The sequence below is a fragment of the Lepidothrix coronata genome, unplaced genomic scaffold (genome assembly GCF_001604755.1).
Source record: "Lepidothrix coronata isolate B3197 unplaced genomic scaffold, Lepidothrix_coronata-1.0 Scaffold2, whole genome shotgun sequence".
In the NCBI taxonomy this organism is placed as follows: domain Eukaryota; kingdom Metazoa; phylum Chordata; class Aves; order Passeriformes; family Pipridae; genus Lepidothrix; species Lepidothrix coronata.
The window spans coordinates 15,252,444-15,271,549 of NW_016690182.1; the positions used below are offsets into that span (position 1 = coordinate 15,252,444).

General features: G+C 48.2%; 1 protein-coding gene across 10 annotated transcripts in view; it reads right to left on the reverse strand.

Moving 5' to 3' along the window:
- ARHGEF9 (Cdc42 guanine nucleotide exchange factor 9) overlaps positions 1–19,106 on the reverse strand; it is a 207,600-nt gene that overhangs the window by 64,158 nt on the left and 124,336 nt on the right. For 9 of the 10 annotated variants that reach the window (XM_017817026.1, XM_017817060.1, XM_017817088.1 and 6 more), the window contains one exon: positions 1,241–1,420. The exons of the other annotated variant lie outside the window; for it this stretch is intronic. In XM_017817026.1, the coding sequence (XP_017672515.1) occupies positions 1,241–1,420 (180 nt within the window). The remainder of the gene's footprint in view (positions 1–1,240; positions 1,421–19,106) is intronic. 10 annotated transcript variants of the gene reach the window in all.

A 19,106-nucleotide genomic window follows, 5' to 3' on the forward strand; every position in this document is an offset into this window, starting at 1 on the left:
GGTGGGGGTGGGGCTCTTCTCCCAGGAAGCAGCAGTAGGACAAGAGGGCTGGGTCTTCATCTGTGCCAGGGGAGGTTTAGGTTGGATATTGGGAAGGAATTTTTTATGGAGAGAGTGATCAGGCATTGGAATGGGCTGCCCAGGGAGGGGGTGGATTCTCCGTCCCTGGAGGTGTTTGAGACTGGATGTGGCATCAGTGCCATGGCCTGGGAACCACAGCGGGGTTGGATCAAGGGTTGGACTGGATGATCTCGGGGGTCTTTTCCAACCCGGCTGATTCTGTGATTCATTTTTTGGACCGTATTTCCTAAGCTTCTAAAGGAATTAAATCTCTGATCCTGCCTCTTGAACCCTCAGCAGAAGAGAGAGGACAGAGAACTGCAGTAGGTCAAAGGTGACATCTTGACTCCCTGAGGAAGGCTCAGGAGCACCCAAATAAATGTGATAGGAACTGACTATAGCAGAAAGGGCATCTTCTTAACCCTTTGCACTTTTATCACATAGTGAGCAAAAAAAACCCATTAAATGCTCAAATCCTCCTTATTTCTAAAAGGCTGGATCATCACTGGGGATGGCTGGGACAGAAAACCTACTACAGCAGAAAAACAGAGACAAAATTGTTGTCTCCTTAAAAAAATAACCAGAGCTGGTCACAGACTAACTGGTGAAGTAATTTTACATCCAAAACTGCTGAAGAGTCAAAATGCAGCAGCACTTTGGAAAAGGGGAGGGCTGACACCTCCCTGTGCCACACAAAGCTCGTCTAGATCATAGAATCAAGATTTGGGTTTAAAGGGACTTTAAAGCTCACCTTGTTCCACCCCCTGCTGTGAGCAGGGACATGTTCCACTAGACCAGGTTGCTCCAAGTCCAGCCTGGCCCTGAACATTTCCAAGGGCATCCCCTGTAGCCTGGTGAACTTCTAAGCCCCACCAAACCATATACTTGCAGGCACCACAAAACTGAACTGGTATTACAAAGAACTGCTTAAGAAGAGAGGCTACAATAGACACACAGCAAAGGCCACTTCATATCCCAAGAGCATAGAAAACCAGAGCCAACACCTATTCCAGCCTCCCTCTACCCCTCTAATTTCTTTTGAAACCTTCCTCGCTCCCCATTTTTTGACAGAAGACAGACACAGTGGAATTAAGCAGAACAAACACAGCAACAACTCAGTTCCTTGATGCTCTGGTCAGCAGTGATTCATTACAGCTGGAAAAAGAGGAAAGTCACTCACCCTCACGAAGCTGGCTGGAAACCATCCTTCTTCATCATCGATCTGACCCCACCACCAGTCCTTGTTGGAAGCATCCAGGACCTTGATAACGTCTCCTGCTTTAAACGCCAACTCCCGGTTGGCCATGGTGACGTGATCCCATACTGCCTCAGCACTTACAATGGAACCACCACTGATCAGCTTGGGAAACAGAAAACCACAGTCAATGCATGCCCTGATCCCCAGCACTCGCACATGCACAGCACAGACACAGCAAATCGCTCAGCAAAACGGCAAACAGCTGCCCTCATCCCAATCCATGGCAATGCCACCCTCACACCGTGTGCTCCACAGCCCACCATCCTGCTCCCCACTGGGCAATGTCCCAGCTCCTGGGACAGCAGCACCACCTCCTTCCCACCACCACGCTGTGTTAGGAGCATGCACATCTGGCAGGGACATGGCTTCCAGGGACAGTTCCACCAGCAGAATACACAGTTCTCAAAAATGGAACAAAACCAAGTGATAGTGTCCTGCAAAGGAATTCTCACTTCAGAGCAAGTTTGCTCAGTCAGAATGTCAGAGGCTCAGGAGGCTTTCCATGCAAATCCAAGCAAAGGCAGCACATGTAACTAGAAGAACACTTTTTTTTTAAAGTGGAAGTTCCTCATTTTAGTGCTGGTGATGTACTGACATCCCTTGCTTTTGACATCCTCCAGCTCTCCAGCAGCTCAGAAAAGCACAGGGGCACCTCGATGACCTGCTCCAGACCTGGCCTGGGGCACAGCCCAGCTCAGGGAAACCTGCTGGCACTGGCTGTGCTGACAGTGCAGAGACCTGCCCGCTGGAAACTGTACTGAGCCCACCTTGGTGTCTGATAGAACCTACGGAACACCCCTCCATGTCGAGCCTCAGAGCTGGGCCAGCACTATGGCACTGAGAGCCACCGAGTTTCACAGAATCAGACACAACCACAGAACGTGCTGAGCTGGAAGGGCCCCAAAGGGTCATCGAGTCCAGCCCTCAGCCCTGCACAGGACCATCCCCAAGAGTCACACTCTGTGCCCCAGAGTATCACCCAAAGCCTTCTTGAGCTCTGTCAGCCTCGGTGCTGTGATAGATATGAAACTCCTGCTGAATGCTGGCAGGAGGGACTGATCCGAACGCTGCTGCTTGTGCTTCCACAGAAACCATGCATCCATGCCCGGGACTCCCACTGCTCCTCTGAATGGCAGTCGTGTATTTTTTAACAGAATAGTAAATTGTGTTTGTGTTTTGCCCACTGCAGGAACTCTGCACTGAGCAGTGAGGCTGCCCCAGCAAACACACACTTCACCCATACGCTTCTTAGCCTGTCAGGGCCATCCTGAACCTCGCTCATTAATTCTGCCACTGAGACGCCCTGAACACGGACTTGGGCTTGCCTCCAAGTCACAGTTTCAGCTCACAAGGACAGAGCTCAGCACTGGACTATTACAGACCATTATAGACTTTCCACGTGGTGAAGTTTTTCCAGCCACAGTGTCCTGTCAGCTCAGGCAGGGAACACAAAGCACACAAGCCCATCACAGAGGTTATGCAACTGTAGAAGCAATGGTTACAGAGCTCTTAATGGCTTTTTCCTAAGTCTGGCTTTCCAAAACGCCTGCTAATCACTACCTGAACACTGAGAGCTTGCTAGAAGGGAGCCTTCTAGCACTGCTTGAGGGTTCTTGGCATAAAAAGAGAAGGACATTCATGTCCTACAGGCAATCCAGTCAACAGATTAAAAGACCTGATTTACCATTTGCTTTGAACTGGCTTTCCTTTAAGAAATCAAGCTCCTTGGGTTTGGGACAATCAGAGCTGCACTTCCAGCTCTTCAGTTATTAGTCAGTTGTACATAAAGCAACAAGATCTACAAGGCTTAACTTTCGTCCTCAAAATCCAGACAGATCTAGGCAGTGGGCCCCTCTTGTTCCGGCAGCAAAGTAAAATAATATTCCTCCAACTTCCATTTCGACAAATTTCATCCTTTCTAATTCAAAATCAGCTGTAAAAGAAACATGGCTGTATCACACTGGGGACTTGTACACACGAGCCTCACAAGATCTCCTGACATCAGACAGCAAACACGCACAGGTCAGTGACAAGCTCTCACTGAAGAGTCAAGCAATGGACCCAGCTCATGGCTGAAGTCATGGCAGAGGCATCTCCTGCTTTAGCGTGGGGTTATCCTGTGCCTGGGCTTTGGACACAGAGCTGGAAGCAGCTGGGCACCAGAGGGTCCCATCCCAATGAGCGGCACCGGGAGTCAGATGGTGATGGACCCCCAGTTCACCCCGTGCTGGGCCCTGGCTCAGCAAAGCAGGGTAACTACACCTGGAGAAACAACAGTTATAGAGATTGATTTCTGATTCCAGTGCTACATCTGAGTGCTCAGATCAAGGTAGTGACATGTTTCTGTGCTTCCTCACCACCCCTTGCTCTGCTCTAGATCGAGGGTCCTGTATTTATGGACCCTGTCCAAGCGTGGTTATCCAGGTTAAGCAAGTTCTGCCCTTCCAGCCCTGTCCTGGCCCAGAGCTCTTCCTTCCCACAGGCATTCCGCAGCCCTTTCAGGCATCCAGGTACTTTCCCTGCATCTTCCCTGAACACAGATGACCAGAACTGTAAATACTATTCCCAAAGAGACCTTACCAGAGATCTGTGAAACAGCATGAAAAATTTATTCCAGCATCACAGAAATCCTGCAGTAATACCTCACATGTCCCCCTTTGCCCTTGGCCACCTTCCACCTGTGGCTCACTGGGATCTTGCATTCAGCTTATCTAAGTAAATGCAGTAGGGTACATTCTCTTTGGCTGGAAAATCAGTTTTCTTGTCAAAAAATGACTCGGGTTGGCCTGACACTTGCTCCTTTTGTTAATGCCACTGGGTATTTCAGTCCGTTTTGCAGTGATGAGGAACCAGGAATGGAGCTGTTATGCAGGGGCCCTGTTCCTGCTGTTTCTGCTTCAGCTGACATAGACTTTGCTGTCACTTCACACACAGGCAGTTCTGGGCACAAACTGCCACAGAAACGTCACCGAAACCAAACTTCAGAGGGACTGTGTTTTAAACCCTCCTCGCCTACTCGGCAAAAATGCATTTCCAAGCCCGAGGCACAAAATCCCAGCTCCGAGGGCTGGCAGGGACTGCAGAGGGACAGACAGGGATGAGGGGGTGACACCTCGGCCTTTTTCTGCTGTCAACACAGAGCTCTGAAAGGTGCTTTCAGGGGATGTCAGAAGCTGGGGTGGCTTTGCAAGGTGCTTCTTGATCTCAAGGAGGAAGGCTCTAAGGCCTTGGTTCTCAGTGCCTCGTGCCAGCCACAGAAGAAAGGCCCCTCTGGCTGGTCCCTCCTAGCCCCTGGTCCTTATTGTTGGCCCAAGGAGGGGATCCATGTGCCAGGAATCCTGCAAGCAAGCCTGAGCCTTTCAGAATGGAAACACAGCTCAGCCTGTAAAAAAAGGATGGCGGTGGGATGGCAGAACTGGAGTTCCAGCCATCACGTGCTAAGTCCATTGAGAGAATGTCAGAGCCTAAAATTAAAAGATCCAGTTTAATTTATCTTGCCAGACATCTTGCTGCATCTGTGGAGCCGTCCAGCTCTCTCAGGGCAGGGATATGGAGACCGGACCTGACATCTGCAGCAGCAGGAGATGATGAACTGGAGAAAGGTCAGCATGAAATATTATTTTCTGAGAGAATTCAACACAGGAGCTCTTCACTCCAGAAAGTTCACGTCTCTCGGTTTCAAAGCCAGGTCTTAGTGCTGTGGTCAGAGCCAAAAGACCTTGAAAGGAACTTTTCTCCCACAGTGTTACCACACAGCAGGTCAGACCACTCATCTGGACTCCTTTTTAACCAGTGAAGAGACACATATGGAGTGGGATTCATCTGGGCTATCTCAGCCATCCGCCTTCCAGTCAGGTGAATCATGCCCTAGAAATTACAATTCTCTGTGTTTAACTGGCTGATGCAGAAGTTTGCACTTCCAACATCTTACATTCGTCCCAGCTACAATTTGTCCATTGCTAAAACGGGGTAACAAAGACCTGCATTTAACCATAATAATTACAACAGGAATAGTCTAATATTAAACAGCGCTCTTCCAGACCCAGCAGTTTTCTGTGTGGTGAAGGTTGCTGTAAATAGAGTTATGTTCTCTGTGGCCACCAGGAGAATTCACAAAATCTCAGCCTTGAAAATTTACAATGAGGACACAGATACTTGGGCAAAGTGTCCTACCCAGGAGAAGAGGGAGGCACTGAGAAGAAATGCAGGAGGTGACAAGTACATTCAGTCTGACATACCCTGAACACGGTTTGTCTTCCAGGTGAAAGTCCTAGCTCCTATTAAAATCAATTATTCTTGTCAGTTGGTTGTTCAAACTAAAGAGCCCAAGGAGAAAATTCCTTGGCACTTTCACCATGTAACATCAGTGCAGAAATGGCCAGGAGCATTTTGGAACAACAGACCTGAGAATAATGTTGCCAGTTTCACAGGAGACACCAGAGCACTTTCTGGGGTGGAGAAAAAACTTTCTCAGTGGGCGGAAAACCAGATTAACTACTGGGAAAGTCACTGCTTACCTTGGGCCCTTCCTCACCTCCCAGCAAACACCTGGGAATGGGCAAAGGTAAGTTCCAAGACAGACAGGAGAGGGGCCACTTCCATGTCCCAGCACCACAAATGAATTGACTTAATGAGGAAAAGAAAAAAGTGAAAAGGGACAATGCTCCCTTCAATTATATGCATAGCTGGCACATGTCTGGAACACACTGAGAACAAGGGGTGTTATCCCTGTATCACCAGGATGACACACACTTCAGCCTTCCCAGGGAATTTCCCCACAGGTTTCCAAAGCCCCCTGCAAACCTCCAACAATTCAGTCACAAACCCTTCCTCTACAGATGCTTATTTAAGACACTCCCACCACTCAGCTACAACAGGTGAGTGCTTTACAACAGTGAGCAAAGTCAGTGGGAAGGAATTAAATCATTCCTACTTAAGGTCCATGAGGATTTTGCTTTCTCTTCTAGTCTAGTGTCATTTCCAGGATGGAACGTGGCCACTGGAAATACTGAATTACATTAAGAGGTGCTGCCAAAATAAAATGACAACAACAACAACCAGTAAATAAAGGGTCTCAGAGGACTCCGCAAGTCGCGGGCAGTGCCAGCCCAGCCCAGCAGGGCAGGCCATGGGAGGGATGCTGCAGAGTGTCCCCACCAGCACCGGGAAAGCTCAGAAAGGCTCATCTGGCTGATGATCCCAACTGTTTCCTTCTTCCCTCGCGCTTTCCAAAGCCAAAGGAGAAAGATTGTCATTAATGCCACAGGGGGAGCTTCCAAGGAATATAAGGAAGGAGTTCAAAAGTGGTAGTTTGACTCAGGATTTTGCATTTTCTCTTCTGGCCATGCCTTGGTGGCACTGCTATCAAGATAAAATAACTCCCTGTTGAAGTTAAGCAGGAAAATAAAAACTAGAAGGAATAACTGGAACAACTCCCTGTTACAGGACCTGGTGGAATCACTCTGCCTAACCCTGTTACTAGAGCAGGTCTGGAGCCAGAGGAGGACAAGGGGGGTGCCAGGAAAGACCCTCCTGCAGCAGCAGATCTCCCACACCACGTCCCCTCCTATCTCACAGTCCATATCCATAGCACATCCAGATCAAAAAAGCCCAGGATCCCTACCCAGGATGGTTTCCTAAAGCACATTTACAAAGGGACCTCTGAACTAAGGGTTACAACTCCCAGGCAGGGTTTAAATCTGTAAGCCACGAACCCACTGTGACCCTGCAAAGGGACTTTGCTCCAGCTCTTCAAGATGGGACCAACTGCAAGACTATTTTGGGGGATGGTTGAGCCTCTGCCCCCAATGCATCTGGTGCATTTTCCCTGACTTTGCCCACTTCTCAAGCCAGGACACACAGTTGGAGGAGAACAGCTGCTCCCCCTCAGCCCCTGCCTACAATGAGGCAGCCGAGAATTAAACACGTTTGAGTGAAATCAGCCACTACTGCAAAATTTTGCTAAATGTTTTCAACTAATCAGCACTTACTGGCTTCTTATGGGCCAACTTGAAAAAGGAATCGGAGACTTAGTGGTCCCTGGAGACTGAAGGGGGCACAAACTGGTCACCCTTACCTGTCCATACTCTTCCAGGGATAAATGATCATCGTTAGCCCATGAGATTCTGCACTGAGTTTCCAGTACAGAGTTTCCCACTAGTCCAAAATGCATTTAATGAAGAGCTACCTTCCCAAAAAAAAACCCCAAAAGATATCTACCATCAGTTACTATCTCCTTAGGAAATTTTAGGTACCTCAAAGTTTTCAGGACTATAGCCTCTAGAAATATGAATAATCTTAAAACAGGGAAATATCTCTCTGTTACATCATTTATTTCCGCATCAATAGAGTTCTAACATTAGAAAGTAAAAGCTCTGGGTAGTTCCCTTTCAAATCAACGTTATATAAACTGTGTACTCCTCCACAGGAGAGGGATGCAGGAACAGGAGCAGGCTGTGAGGGGGGATGGAGAAACATGGTGAGCCGATGCCATTTGTTCACACCGTTCTTGTACAGACATGCCCTTTATTCAGCCAACATAAAAGCACCGTAAAATAACAATAGAATTTCCCACTGTATTCACCAGGCCCTTCCAGAACCAAAACATCTTCAAACAAGGATATACAAAGAGCTGGTGTTCAAAGAAATGAGCGCTCAGAGGAAACCCAGCAGGACAGGGAGCAAGGAGGGGAGTGGAGTAGTGGGTTCTGTACCTTGTGTTTCAGTCCAACACCTCACCGTGGTTTTCCCCACAGGGTCACTCAGCTGAAGGAGCAGACAAAAGAAAGTGTACAAGAAAACGTCCCCCCACCCCATCACGCTGCACTTCGCTCTTGCATAATCTCCTAACAGTCCCTCTGATTGTGGATCTATTTTTAAACCTCTCTTCAGAAATTATACAAAGTGAATAATGCCAAATCTTAGTGGGTCTCTGCATGGCTCATTCACCAAACAAATGGGAGGGCAGTTCCACTTGATTTGCTTATTCTCTGAAGAGGTGCAATCACCCAAAGGTTAAGCACAAGCCAAAGAATTTCCCTTTCTGCTTTCAAGCCCTTTGATGAATTTAACCAATGGCTGGATTTCAGCTGAAAGAGGCTGATTGGAGCAAGAGCCTGTGATAGCCCCATATTCTGGGACGGCTGTCACACTTGGTTGAAAGCTTTATATAGATTAAAGGTAGAGAGTCAGTACAGATGTAAAGGTTCATTAGGACTAGGTTGTTCTGTTTTGCATTGGTTCACATTTTCTTGAAGAGGTATCACCTGGCAGGCAGGAGATCACCTGGCCTCAGACAGGGCACAGCAGCAGACCCCAGGGGATGGGATTAGTCTGATTTTCCACCTTATTATGGTTATTGTCCATGTCATTCCTATTAATAACAACAGCTGGAACGCAGATCCACTGGAGATCTGAGAGTGCCTATAAAGCCATGGCAGCATTGAGGAGAAGGCCTGGTACCAAGGCAGAGTGTCCCCAGTAAAGCACTGGCCATGCAGGTTTGAGTTGGCTTTGGAGCACCAGCGAGCCCTGGCTCTGATGGCACATATGTTCCCGTAACTGCTTCCCAATCCCTTCTGTGTGCAGGGCACATCAAGCCTCCTCTTGCCTCATGGCATATCTTTTACGTAGAGTAATTACAAATAACCACTAGCCATAATCTTTTAGCTCAGATAAATAATGAGATTGGGTCTGTAATTCAAAATTTAAACTGCTTGGGGGGAAAACAGCACCTTTGTCCTGCAGAGCCAGAGCAGCTTCTGGAGCCTTGGACTCAGGGCCAACAGCACAGATCCCTCATTACAGCACAGCACACAAATGCCTAAACACTCTTCAAGATCCAAACCTAAAATACCCATGCAAATCCCAGTCTCCTGCTCCCAGAAGGGACTCCTCACATTCTGTACCTGCCTCAAAGACCTGCAGTCATGCTGAAATCCTTCCTGACCAGAGGGCCAGAGCTGGACTTTGATTTACACCCAGTTCAGTCTCCCTGGCTGAGCCTGCACTGTGCTATGGGGGTGTGGGAAAGCAGTCAGGCTTCCTAAGCTGTGTTCCCAGGGTCCACAAAGCCCCAGTCCAGTCTGCTGCTCAGCACGCACTGGGCCCTATAACATCAGGGCATTGTGTACAGCCCACGGGGCACGAGGGACACAGCTGTCTCTCAGTTATCCAAGGAGCAGAAAAATGCAGATAAGCAAACTGGATATTACAAAACGTATATAAACTAGGCTCTGAGAATGTACAGTGAGGGGCAAGAGGCTGCTGGGGAGCCCTGAGCCCTGGACTAAGGGACCCAGTGCAGAGGCACAGCACAGAGATAATCCAGAGCATCCCCATGCCTGTGGCGCCGTGATGCACAACATCATGGATTTTCACCATAGATAAGCAAGACTCGACTGGAAATGTCAGCAATGCCACATCTAGATTCATTTTACTCAAAAGCCTGTCCTTACTGAAAGTGGAAAGCAAAAGACTTGTCTTTCGCAGAGCACACTGTAGGCAAAGTGAGTTCATCTGAGCAACTGAATGGTTTTTGCAGGGAGAGGAGACAAAATTGTCCTTGCTCTGAGGAAGGCAAGAGTGCTCAATGCTTTAGAGGGTATTTATTTTAAAATGTACATCTCCTGTTACTCTGGGGCATGGGCGTTTCCAAAGCAAAAAGGAATTAAGGAGAAAATCACACAAATGACTCCCAGTGGATTGCATTATTTGACATAGCACAGCTCCTCACAAAGGGAAAAGCACATGGATCTGCTCATCCCAGACGTGGGGTGTGCATCCCTGAAGCTGCAGAACTGCCACCAGCAACCCCAAAGCTGGTGACACACAGATGAAGAGACACGGACACACGGCTGCACCCAGGCACACCCACCAGCGACTTCCCTCACCCAGAACCAGGAATTCACAGGGAAATTAGTAAATTGACAGGACCAGAACCCATGAAAGTCTGTCCTAAAAAAGCTGACACAGTTGGCTAGGGTTTAAAAATCATGAAAGGAAATTATTTCAAATATAGGGCTATTAATACAAACCAGAAACATTACTCCTGGATGGCCAAGTACAAGGAACCCTTTGTGACTGAGGCACTGCAAAGTGTTCTGAAACACCTTTTAAAAAGGAAGCACAACCCTGGACTGTGTCACGTTAGACCACAATCTGTTAAACACATCTTCAGGAACAGACTCAATAATGCATAACTCTCATTTATCAGTATCATGGTAAGAGGCCAAAATTGTATTTAAAAAGAAGGTATTTTCAGCGCTGAGAGCTTGGAACTTCAAACATGGTGGCTGTTATTATTGCAAATCAATGCCCTGGCTGGATTAATGTCCAGATTAATGTATTACACTGATAAATTCACCACTCAAGCTCCTTATTTGCTGTTCTGATCTCCTGATTTCTCAAGGTAAGTCGGCAACCACATCTCACACTCACATCTCACCTTCCATCCACATCAACTCCTGACAGGGCAAAGAGGTAGCACTTAAAGGAGATAAAGCCCAGAGTAAGAGTAAAGCAGCTTCTCTCCTTGAGATGCTTGTTGAGCCAAAGCCTGTGGTATTCCCTGGCTCTCTGAGCTCACTGCCTATGGTGCTCAGAGCCCTGGCTTGGCCCAAGATCATCTTGCCTTCTGCACTGCATCACCACAAACCTGGCAAGCACTGCACACTGCTGGTGCCAACCCTGCCTGCCTGCACTTGGCGAGGCCGTGCCTGGGGCAGGGCAAGGCAGAGAAGTGGCACCGCAGGGCTGCACCACAGCACCCACCTCTGCCCCCCTGGGTTTCACCACTGAGGTACCAGGGGCTATCTGGATTGCTGCTTTTATTCCCATCCGATTGATTTGTGTTACCATGGCTTTTCCCCACTCAAAGCCCAGGGACAGGCTGGATGCACAGGCTGTCTCATCAGGAAGGTAATGAATGGATGCTCGTTAAATTCACAGAACTCTCCCCAGATTGCCATCAGAGCCTGTAAGCCTATTACAGGGATTGGCCAGATCAGCACAGGGATATGCAGCCTTCCACTCCTAAGCTGCTTTTCTCAAGTCAGACCAGGAATGACTGAGAGTCACTGCCTGATGGCTTCTCAGATTTTATGGAAAATCGCCACAGCCGAAATGTTTCCTTTAACAGGAGTAATTCAAGGTAGACACTTGCTACAATCTTCTCCCTCAGATGGACCACAGCTTGGATCAACGCCCCTCAGCTCCAGTTAAAAGGAAAGGCTGCAACATCAGGTCTTTTTTCAAGCCATCACCAGCTGTTGTGAAACAGGAGTTACCCCAGCAGCACTCAGGGGCACAGGGAGAGCATCCACGAGCATCCACGTGGTCCTGCTCCCATCTCCATCCCCTCAGCTGCTGCACTGCCCCTACACCCGAGAGCTCAGAGCCCTGGCAGGAGCTCCAAAAGCCCAGAGCAGGTAACATGAGCTCCACCCAAGCACCTGCTAAGAGTGAGCCAAGCTGGCTGTGTTGTTTCTCACCTCGGCTTGAGCAAACTGCTGCTGCCTGAGGGCAGGGAAGGGCAGAGTGGGATGAGCGAGGGCTCCACCACTGTCACCTCATCCATTGGGTAACTGTCCCCTTCCCCCCTCTCCAGGTCATGCTGCACAGGACACATGCAAGCCCCGTCCCCCCTCCCTCTGTCCCACTTCTCGTGCTCATGCGGCCACATTTCCTGCCTAGTATAAGGAAATTATCACCTGGGTGGTGCTGGAGAAAACGGTTACACACCAAAATAATTCTATTCGAAGTCTAGAGGGCAAAGCTGTCACAGATGAAGTATCTTTGTCTATTATCTGTTGGGAAACACGGGACATAATGGCAGCCACTCAGCTTAATGCCTGGCATTCCAGCTCCTTCAAATGAGCCCATGCCGCTGTATGTAATCACAGGATATATTTAAAAGCATAATTTCCATCCAAAAGGACCATAGCTGGGGCAGTATGACTCATACAACTCCCTGTGCATCAGAAAACATGTCAGGAAGACTGGGAATTTGTGAGCACGCTGCCATCTGTGTACAAATTTGGCTGTGGACACGATTCCTCAAAGCAGTCCACGGCAAATTCCTCTCACATCAATGGCAGTTTGGAAGCCGCTGAGTCCCAAAAGTCAGACCCTTTGCCTCTGCACCTAAGGGATCAAGAACACTTCCTGAAGCTGCACAGGAAGTAAAAGGATACAAATACTACAGAGAAAGGCAACGGAATTAAAAGGCATCTCTCCCCATATACCTATTCCAGCACTCCGGAGTTCAGCAGTTAGAGCTGCAAACTCAGCTTCATTCCTGCCATAACAAAACCATCTCCACAGCATAATTAGTGTGTTCTTGTTAAAATGGGTCCAAGCGCATGGAAAGAGGCATCCAAATATGAATTGTTTTTCAAGACAACATGGTGTTTTCCCTGTCTAATAGATTCAATTCATTAAGGAACACCAAGAGCCAAGCAAACCACTTGCAGCAAACCTTGCTGATTTTAACAGCCTTTCATCCTCGGTGAATTCTCCATCAGCAGACTGGTTTGCACATTATTAGTTTTTACCTGCTATGAACTTGACAAGCTTTTTTAGTCTGACTTGCCTACACATGGCTTACAAACTATCTGTTCTGTAACTACTGCTCAAAATAGTGCTTATTCCTAATTTCCTTAATGGGTCAATTAAGTCCCCTGGCACTGTTCTGCTCCAGGACTTGGTGACTGTCACATCCACACACAATTTTCAAGATAGCTGGGTCGAACGTTTGTGTGAGGAGATATTTTCACGAGGATTTGCAACACTATCTCAGGGCAAACATCTGAGTTGTCTGAAGGGGTTTTGAATGAATATTTTTCTGCGTTGTTCACCTACCTCTAGAAATAACGCTCCATCTGTTCATGGAACACTTCCCTTCTCTTCCTTAGGTGGAGTGAAGGTCACACAAGGGAAAGAAAAATTTGCACATCCCCAACGTCCTACAACTCCACCACGCACGCACCTGGCCAAGGTCACCAACCAGTCAAGGGAAGAAATACAGCTGTCAGGTTAAGGGTGGTGAGTAATCACCTAATGCATCATTGCTGCGACAAGCACCCCAGGACACAGGCCGGAGTCACAACATGTCCTTTGCAATTAATCACTAATCAGGACGTGTTACAACAAGGAAGTCAAATGGCAACTCTAAAGGTGAACCAAAATGTTACTTTTAAAACACCTACACTTAAAAAAGCCAAACAAAACCAACCAGGAAAAACTCAGCTCTCCATTCTGAGGGGAAAGGCAAATGGAGGGTGGACAAAATCTCTACCAGCTTCTGGGTGAAAAACAGCCAGCTCCTACTGGGACTGATTCACCCCAGGAGAACTGGCAGCAGGAGAGCTCATGTGAATCTGGTTTGGGAGACCTTTCCCTCACCTGTCCCATGTCCCTGGAGGGAGCACTACCTGATTTCTATGAAAATAACAGGACTTGTCCTCCCTGGCTCCCCACACTGAGCTCCTGCCTGGTCTCTCTCTTACCTATGTGTTTGGGACAACCATGGGCAACCCAGTCCTCTACAGCAGTACAATAACCCCCAAGCCTTGTACTGAGCACTTACAGTCATGCAGTCACAGAATCATTAAGGTTGGCAAAGATCTCCAAGATCATCAAGTCCAACCTTTGAGTGAACACCACCATTCCCAGTAAACCTTTTAACAAAGTGCCAGGAAGGGGCAGGTTAAATGCTCCGGCTTCAGCTCAGAAATGATCCTCCAGAGGACAGACACCTGGACTCGTACACTGACACTCTGTCAGACCTCCAAACCATCTAAACTCTTCCTCTAGTGGAAAGATGCATCCAGGAACAGCACTGGGATAGGCAGCTGTAGCTCTTGGATGGAGATGATGCATTTTAGGGAGGGAGCAGCATGGATCTGATCCATTCCCAGGACTGCCAAAACTGCAAGAGGTTCTTGCTGCTCCCTGTGTGGCCGGGACTGGAAAAGGCTGGGATTGCCCTGCAATCCTATTCCGCCCACCTGAGCACAGCCAGTGTGGGGCCCTGTCCTTAGTGAGCAGTGACACCAAAGTCCATGGGAACACCTACAGGACTAGGATTTCAATGCTGCTTTCCATCTGTAGAGCAAAACCAGCGTAAAATCTGACTGACAGTCCGGGGAGGTTGGTACACCCAGATTTGAGAGCTCACAGTGACAGCCCAACTTGGGTCTGGATTGAATCTTGTCCAAATAGATGGACTCAGCCCAGAGGAATTCTCATCCAAGGACCCACTCAGGCTCAGCTTCAGCCATACTATATATTGTTTGCCTGGCATGCAGTCCACACTCAGTTATATCCAGGAAATAAATACTGCTCATTTTGGAAATAGGGTTTCCCTACTCAGAACGTTTAAAGGATGCCTTAAAGGACTGGTACTTCTGGAATAAGAATTTTCAGAAAAGAGACCATATAATGAAGGTGGGAGATTCTGATCTAAAGGGAAACCTCCAACTTCTCTCACAGTGGTTTGTTTTCAGCTAAAAAGCAGAAGTTGAGTGTGTGGCCTTCCCTCGGATGTACCACAAGTCCAATCCACTGCGGATTGGACAAGCATGGCAAGATCCACCCAGGGAATTCACAGGGATTTTGCAATGAATGGTGCCACAAGAGATAACATTAATTGATAGTGAAATATGCCCAAATCTCTGAAATAAAACTTCAGCTAGAGCTGTTTTGACTAATTGCTGAAAACCAGAGCACGTACCCTCGCTGCTCTGCACCTCTTCCATTTCTCTTTCCATCACAGGACCAATTTCCAAATATTCCCAAGGCTTTAAGAATGCTGTGCCAAGCCCTGTCCCACTATCTAATCTACCATCATTAAGAATTGATACTGTTTTTTGAAAGCATCCAAGATGTTCTCTTCAGGAAGGTACTTGGTAAGTACCCTCCTGAAGACATCTGTAAGGAATTTTTACTACTGGCCTAGATATTTACTCCACCTGGAAGAATTAAGTGGCTCTAAGGAGCTTTTAGTTGAAGTAAATCCTCATTTAAACAAGCCTAAGAAAATGGATAGGAGCTCCAATTGTCTCATTCACTTTTTTTTTATGACCCACTCAGAAGAAAAAGAACCAGGCAGGATGTAATGTGATCTGTCTCTCCCAGGTTTCCCTTGTTACTCCATGCTTCACTCCTCAGTGCTTTTCCCTCCTACAGCACTGCCATGGAAACAATAAATTATCCTACTCACAAATTTTCACAATAATTTTTATAGCCAGAGTTGCTCAAGAAGGAGCTGCCTTCCTTCAAAACTGCCCAGCTGGAGCAGCCAGGAAGCGTATCCAAAGGGAAGGAGTATGGAAAAGAACTGCCACAGTGCAGAAATCTGATCACAGTGGCCAAAGACATGGCAAAGGGTGAGATGAGCAACACTGCAAGTGGCACCGTGGTCAGGTATGATGGGAAAACAACCCTTCTCCTTGTTATTTCATCTGTGATAGGAATCAGGGAGAACCTGGACATCTCAAAACCATGGAGAGATTTTTCCTTGCGTTTATGTTTGGACAAAGTGTGCTGGGGTGGTTTCACAGCTCAAGGCCTGTTTTTTCCAGAGCTAACATCAATAGAAGAGGCTGTCCCAAATCTTCTGCTGCCTCGCAGTAGATGGTGTCATTTCCACACTAACATGATGGAAAAAAGGATAATCTCCCCTCCAATTCAGCTGCAGTCTTTGATCAGTTAGCCCCTGGATCACAGACTGAGTCTGCTGTCACACAGTTTTCGGGATCCCACGACGTAGCACAAAGCAAGAAAAAACAAGGGCAACAAACCAGCCCCAGCATTTCTTGTGGTCTTTGACACCTTTACATCTCCCCTGCAATGTGGAAGAGGTGATGTCATTCACTAACATTCTCTGAGGAAAACCTTAGGAATGTATCAGAGAATGGAGAAATAGAGCTAATGAAAGGGAAGCAAACTCATTCCAAACCCATGTTCAATGGGAGAGACGTCACAGGGCAAGGAATGGCAGGAGCGATGGTGGCAGGGAATCAGAGGAGTCTGAAATGCACTGAAACGAAAGAAAGATCCACGAGAGGCTGTTACAGTCCCTCCTTCATGGCTTGTTCCGCACGAAGCAACTCATTCCAGACATATCGACAGCGTGGGAGGGATTCAGAGAAAAGCAACAAATTTTATCAGAGGTTCTGGAAGGATTAATACCCAGAAAGAGATTAAACCTGTTGAAAGCTCAGCTAAACTACCATTTCAGAGCCTGCTAACATAGTTTAAATAGTTTCAGAGAGGTATTAGTTATGTATAATGGGGAGAGCTGGGAGTCTGAAATGGAGAAAGGCTCCATTTTACCTATCTAAAAGGAAAACACTGACAAAGGATTTAAAACAGAGGATCTACAAGGTGAGGAACAAAACCAAAACAAAGCACTTTTCCCAAGGCAGCCCAGGAAGGTAGGAGGGAGCAGAGACCGGGCACCAGCACGTGAAGCTGTGGCCAAGAGCCTGGTGGGATGGGATAGAGCCTTCCCTCTGCAGCAGCAACCAGCCCTGAACCTCTCAAACCATGACCAGCTCGGGGGTGGATGTCTATCATCTGGAAAAAGTTTCTCCAAGGCCAGACTGGCAGGAGCAGACTGTGGATGTAGCCTGATGCAGTTACACCAGGTGAGCTGGGCTGAGCACATTAACAGGCTCTTTGATGGCTTTGCAGTCCAAGCATAGGCCAGTGAAAGTCTCCTTGGTGATGCAACGCAAGGACCAACCCACCCGTGGTGTTTACAGTGGGCGCCAGGATGGCCTAAAGAACACTGATGTATGTACTTGGGAGTGTGTCCATTGCACAGGCACTGCCATGAGCTGGGCTGGGACAGTAAGAGGATCATGTCACTGCAGCACAACAGCAGTGCTGCCACGGCACTGACGTCTGCTCACAGATTTCAAACAAGAAAGCACTCTGACAGTGCCTCATTCTCCAGACCTGCTCTTTTTGGAGAACTCAAATGGTCCTCCCTTCTAAACTGCAGCACAGGGAGTGGGGCAGGGGGGTCTCTGTTCCCAGGCTATAGTGGCAGAGGAGATGCCACGATCCTGGAGCCCCACACCTGCCCCCAACAGCCCCAGCCTCCTTGCTGCAAGTAACACAGGTCTGCCAAAATCTCCTGGCAATGTGCCACAAGAATTCCCATGAATTCTTCCACCTTGCTGTGCCAAAGGGCCTGTGGCTCTTTGGGTGTGCAGCCTCACCTTTTCCTCACCATTCTGAGGACTTACTTGTCCCAGAAGGCCTGTAAATACTTGGAGACATCCTCTTTCTCCTCTTAAAAAGGCAAAAATAATAATCCCATCTCTGTTATTATTTACATTAATCAGAAATGTAGTTCCTCAAACAACTTCTAACAACTCAAGTCAGCAGCCAGTAAAGGTCGAGAGGAGATTTGTGGATATTCCAAAACAGGTCATTTCAGTGCCCCAAACAGTCTTAATTAAGTAAGAATATATATAAATACTACAAAACATCTCCATAAAAGTGTCTGAACTATCACTAGTGGCAACGTACAGTGTTGTTTGCACCGTACAAAGCTCCCCAGGCCCTTCTTCCTGGGGTCACTCAGTGCTAGAGGGGGAACTGAGGATATTTTTTCTGCACTTTAATTGAGCTGGAGGAATTAAACCCCAGATTGGATGCTGGCATCAGGTTTTGCACAGGTGTTTTCAGGTAGCAGCAGCTATCCAGGGGAAAGGAAGGTGTTCCTGGATGCAAGATGCCTGTTTCACAGGGCAATCATGGAAAGGGGAAACACACACAGTAACTATTCTGCGAGCTTTGAACACTGGAGACACATTTTCAAGGCATTCATGTGTCCATCTGAAGCCACTGTCTCAGCACTGGACCAAAGGGTGCTGTCACCTGGCAAAGGTACCTAAGGACAGTTTTCCCAAGGGAGCACAGATTTGTCACAAGGAAAGGTACAGCCTTGTAGTGCCCAGTGCTGCCAGAAAGCAGGAGAAGCTGAAATCTCACAGGAGAATCTCCTCTAGTCTCTCAGCCTATCTGCCCTTTCGCAAGCGAGGGGAAAGGCGGATGCCTTGGGATGGCAGGATCCCAGGGCTCCCCAGCCACTATTCCCACTCAGTCGCTATTCTCCAGCCAAGGGCATGCATCACAGCAGCCAAAACTGTACACACTCCAAAAAATCTGATCCTCCTGATGGCTGCCCAAGTGCTGCTGTGACAGCCCCAGTTCCAGTGCCACAACTGCTCTGTCCTGAAGCCACGTGCTCTGCACAGTCCGGGGGGAGACCTCTCATTCCCCACTTGGAAGTGGTTTAACCCTCCCAGCAGACTGAGACCCCGGGCCTCCTGGTGCTGAAGGCAGAAGAAAGTTTGGGTGTGGCTGGGCAGACCAGCCCAGCAGTTCCCCACAGCAGCCAAACCCTCTGGACCTCACAGCTGCCTCCATCCACGGCTGCTCCCAAGAGGACAGAGGGACCAAGAGCAGCAGGACTGTGGAACCTCCCACCTCTCTGCTCCCTTCTGCAACAACACAGCCATGACAGCAGCATTTCAGTGCTCCCCCAGTCCTGCAGGACCCCAGGAGGAGGATCCAGACTCTGCCAGTTTGAAGGCTCTGTCCGGGGTACAGTGGGTTCACAGGGCAGCTCACTGGCAGTTCTGCAGACCCAGCTCCCAGCATGGAACCCTCACTTCCGAAGGGAAATCACAGAATCACACCATCAACAAGGCTGGAAAAGACCTCTGAGATCATCCAGTCCAACCTCTGACCCAACCCCACCTTGTCACCC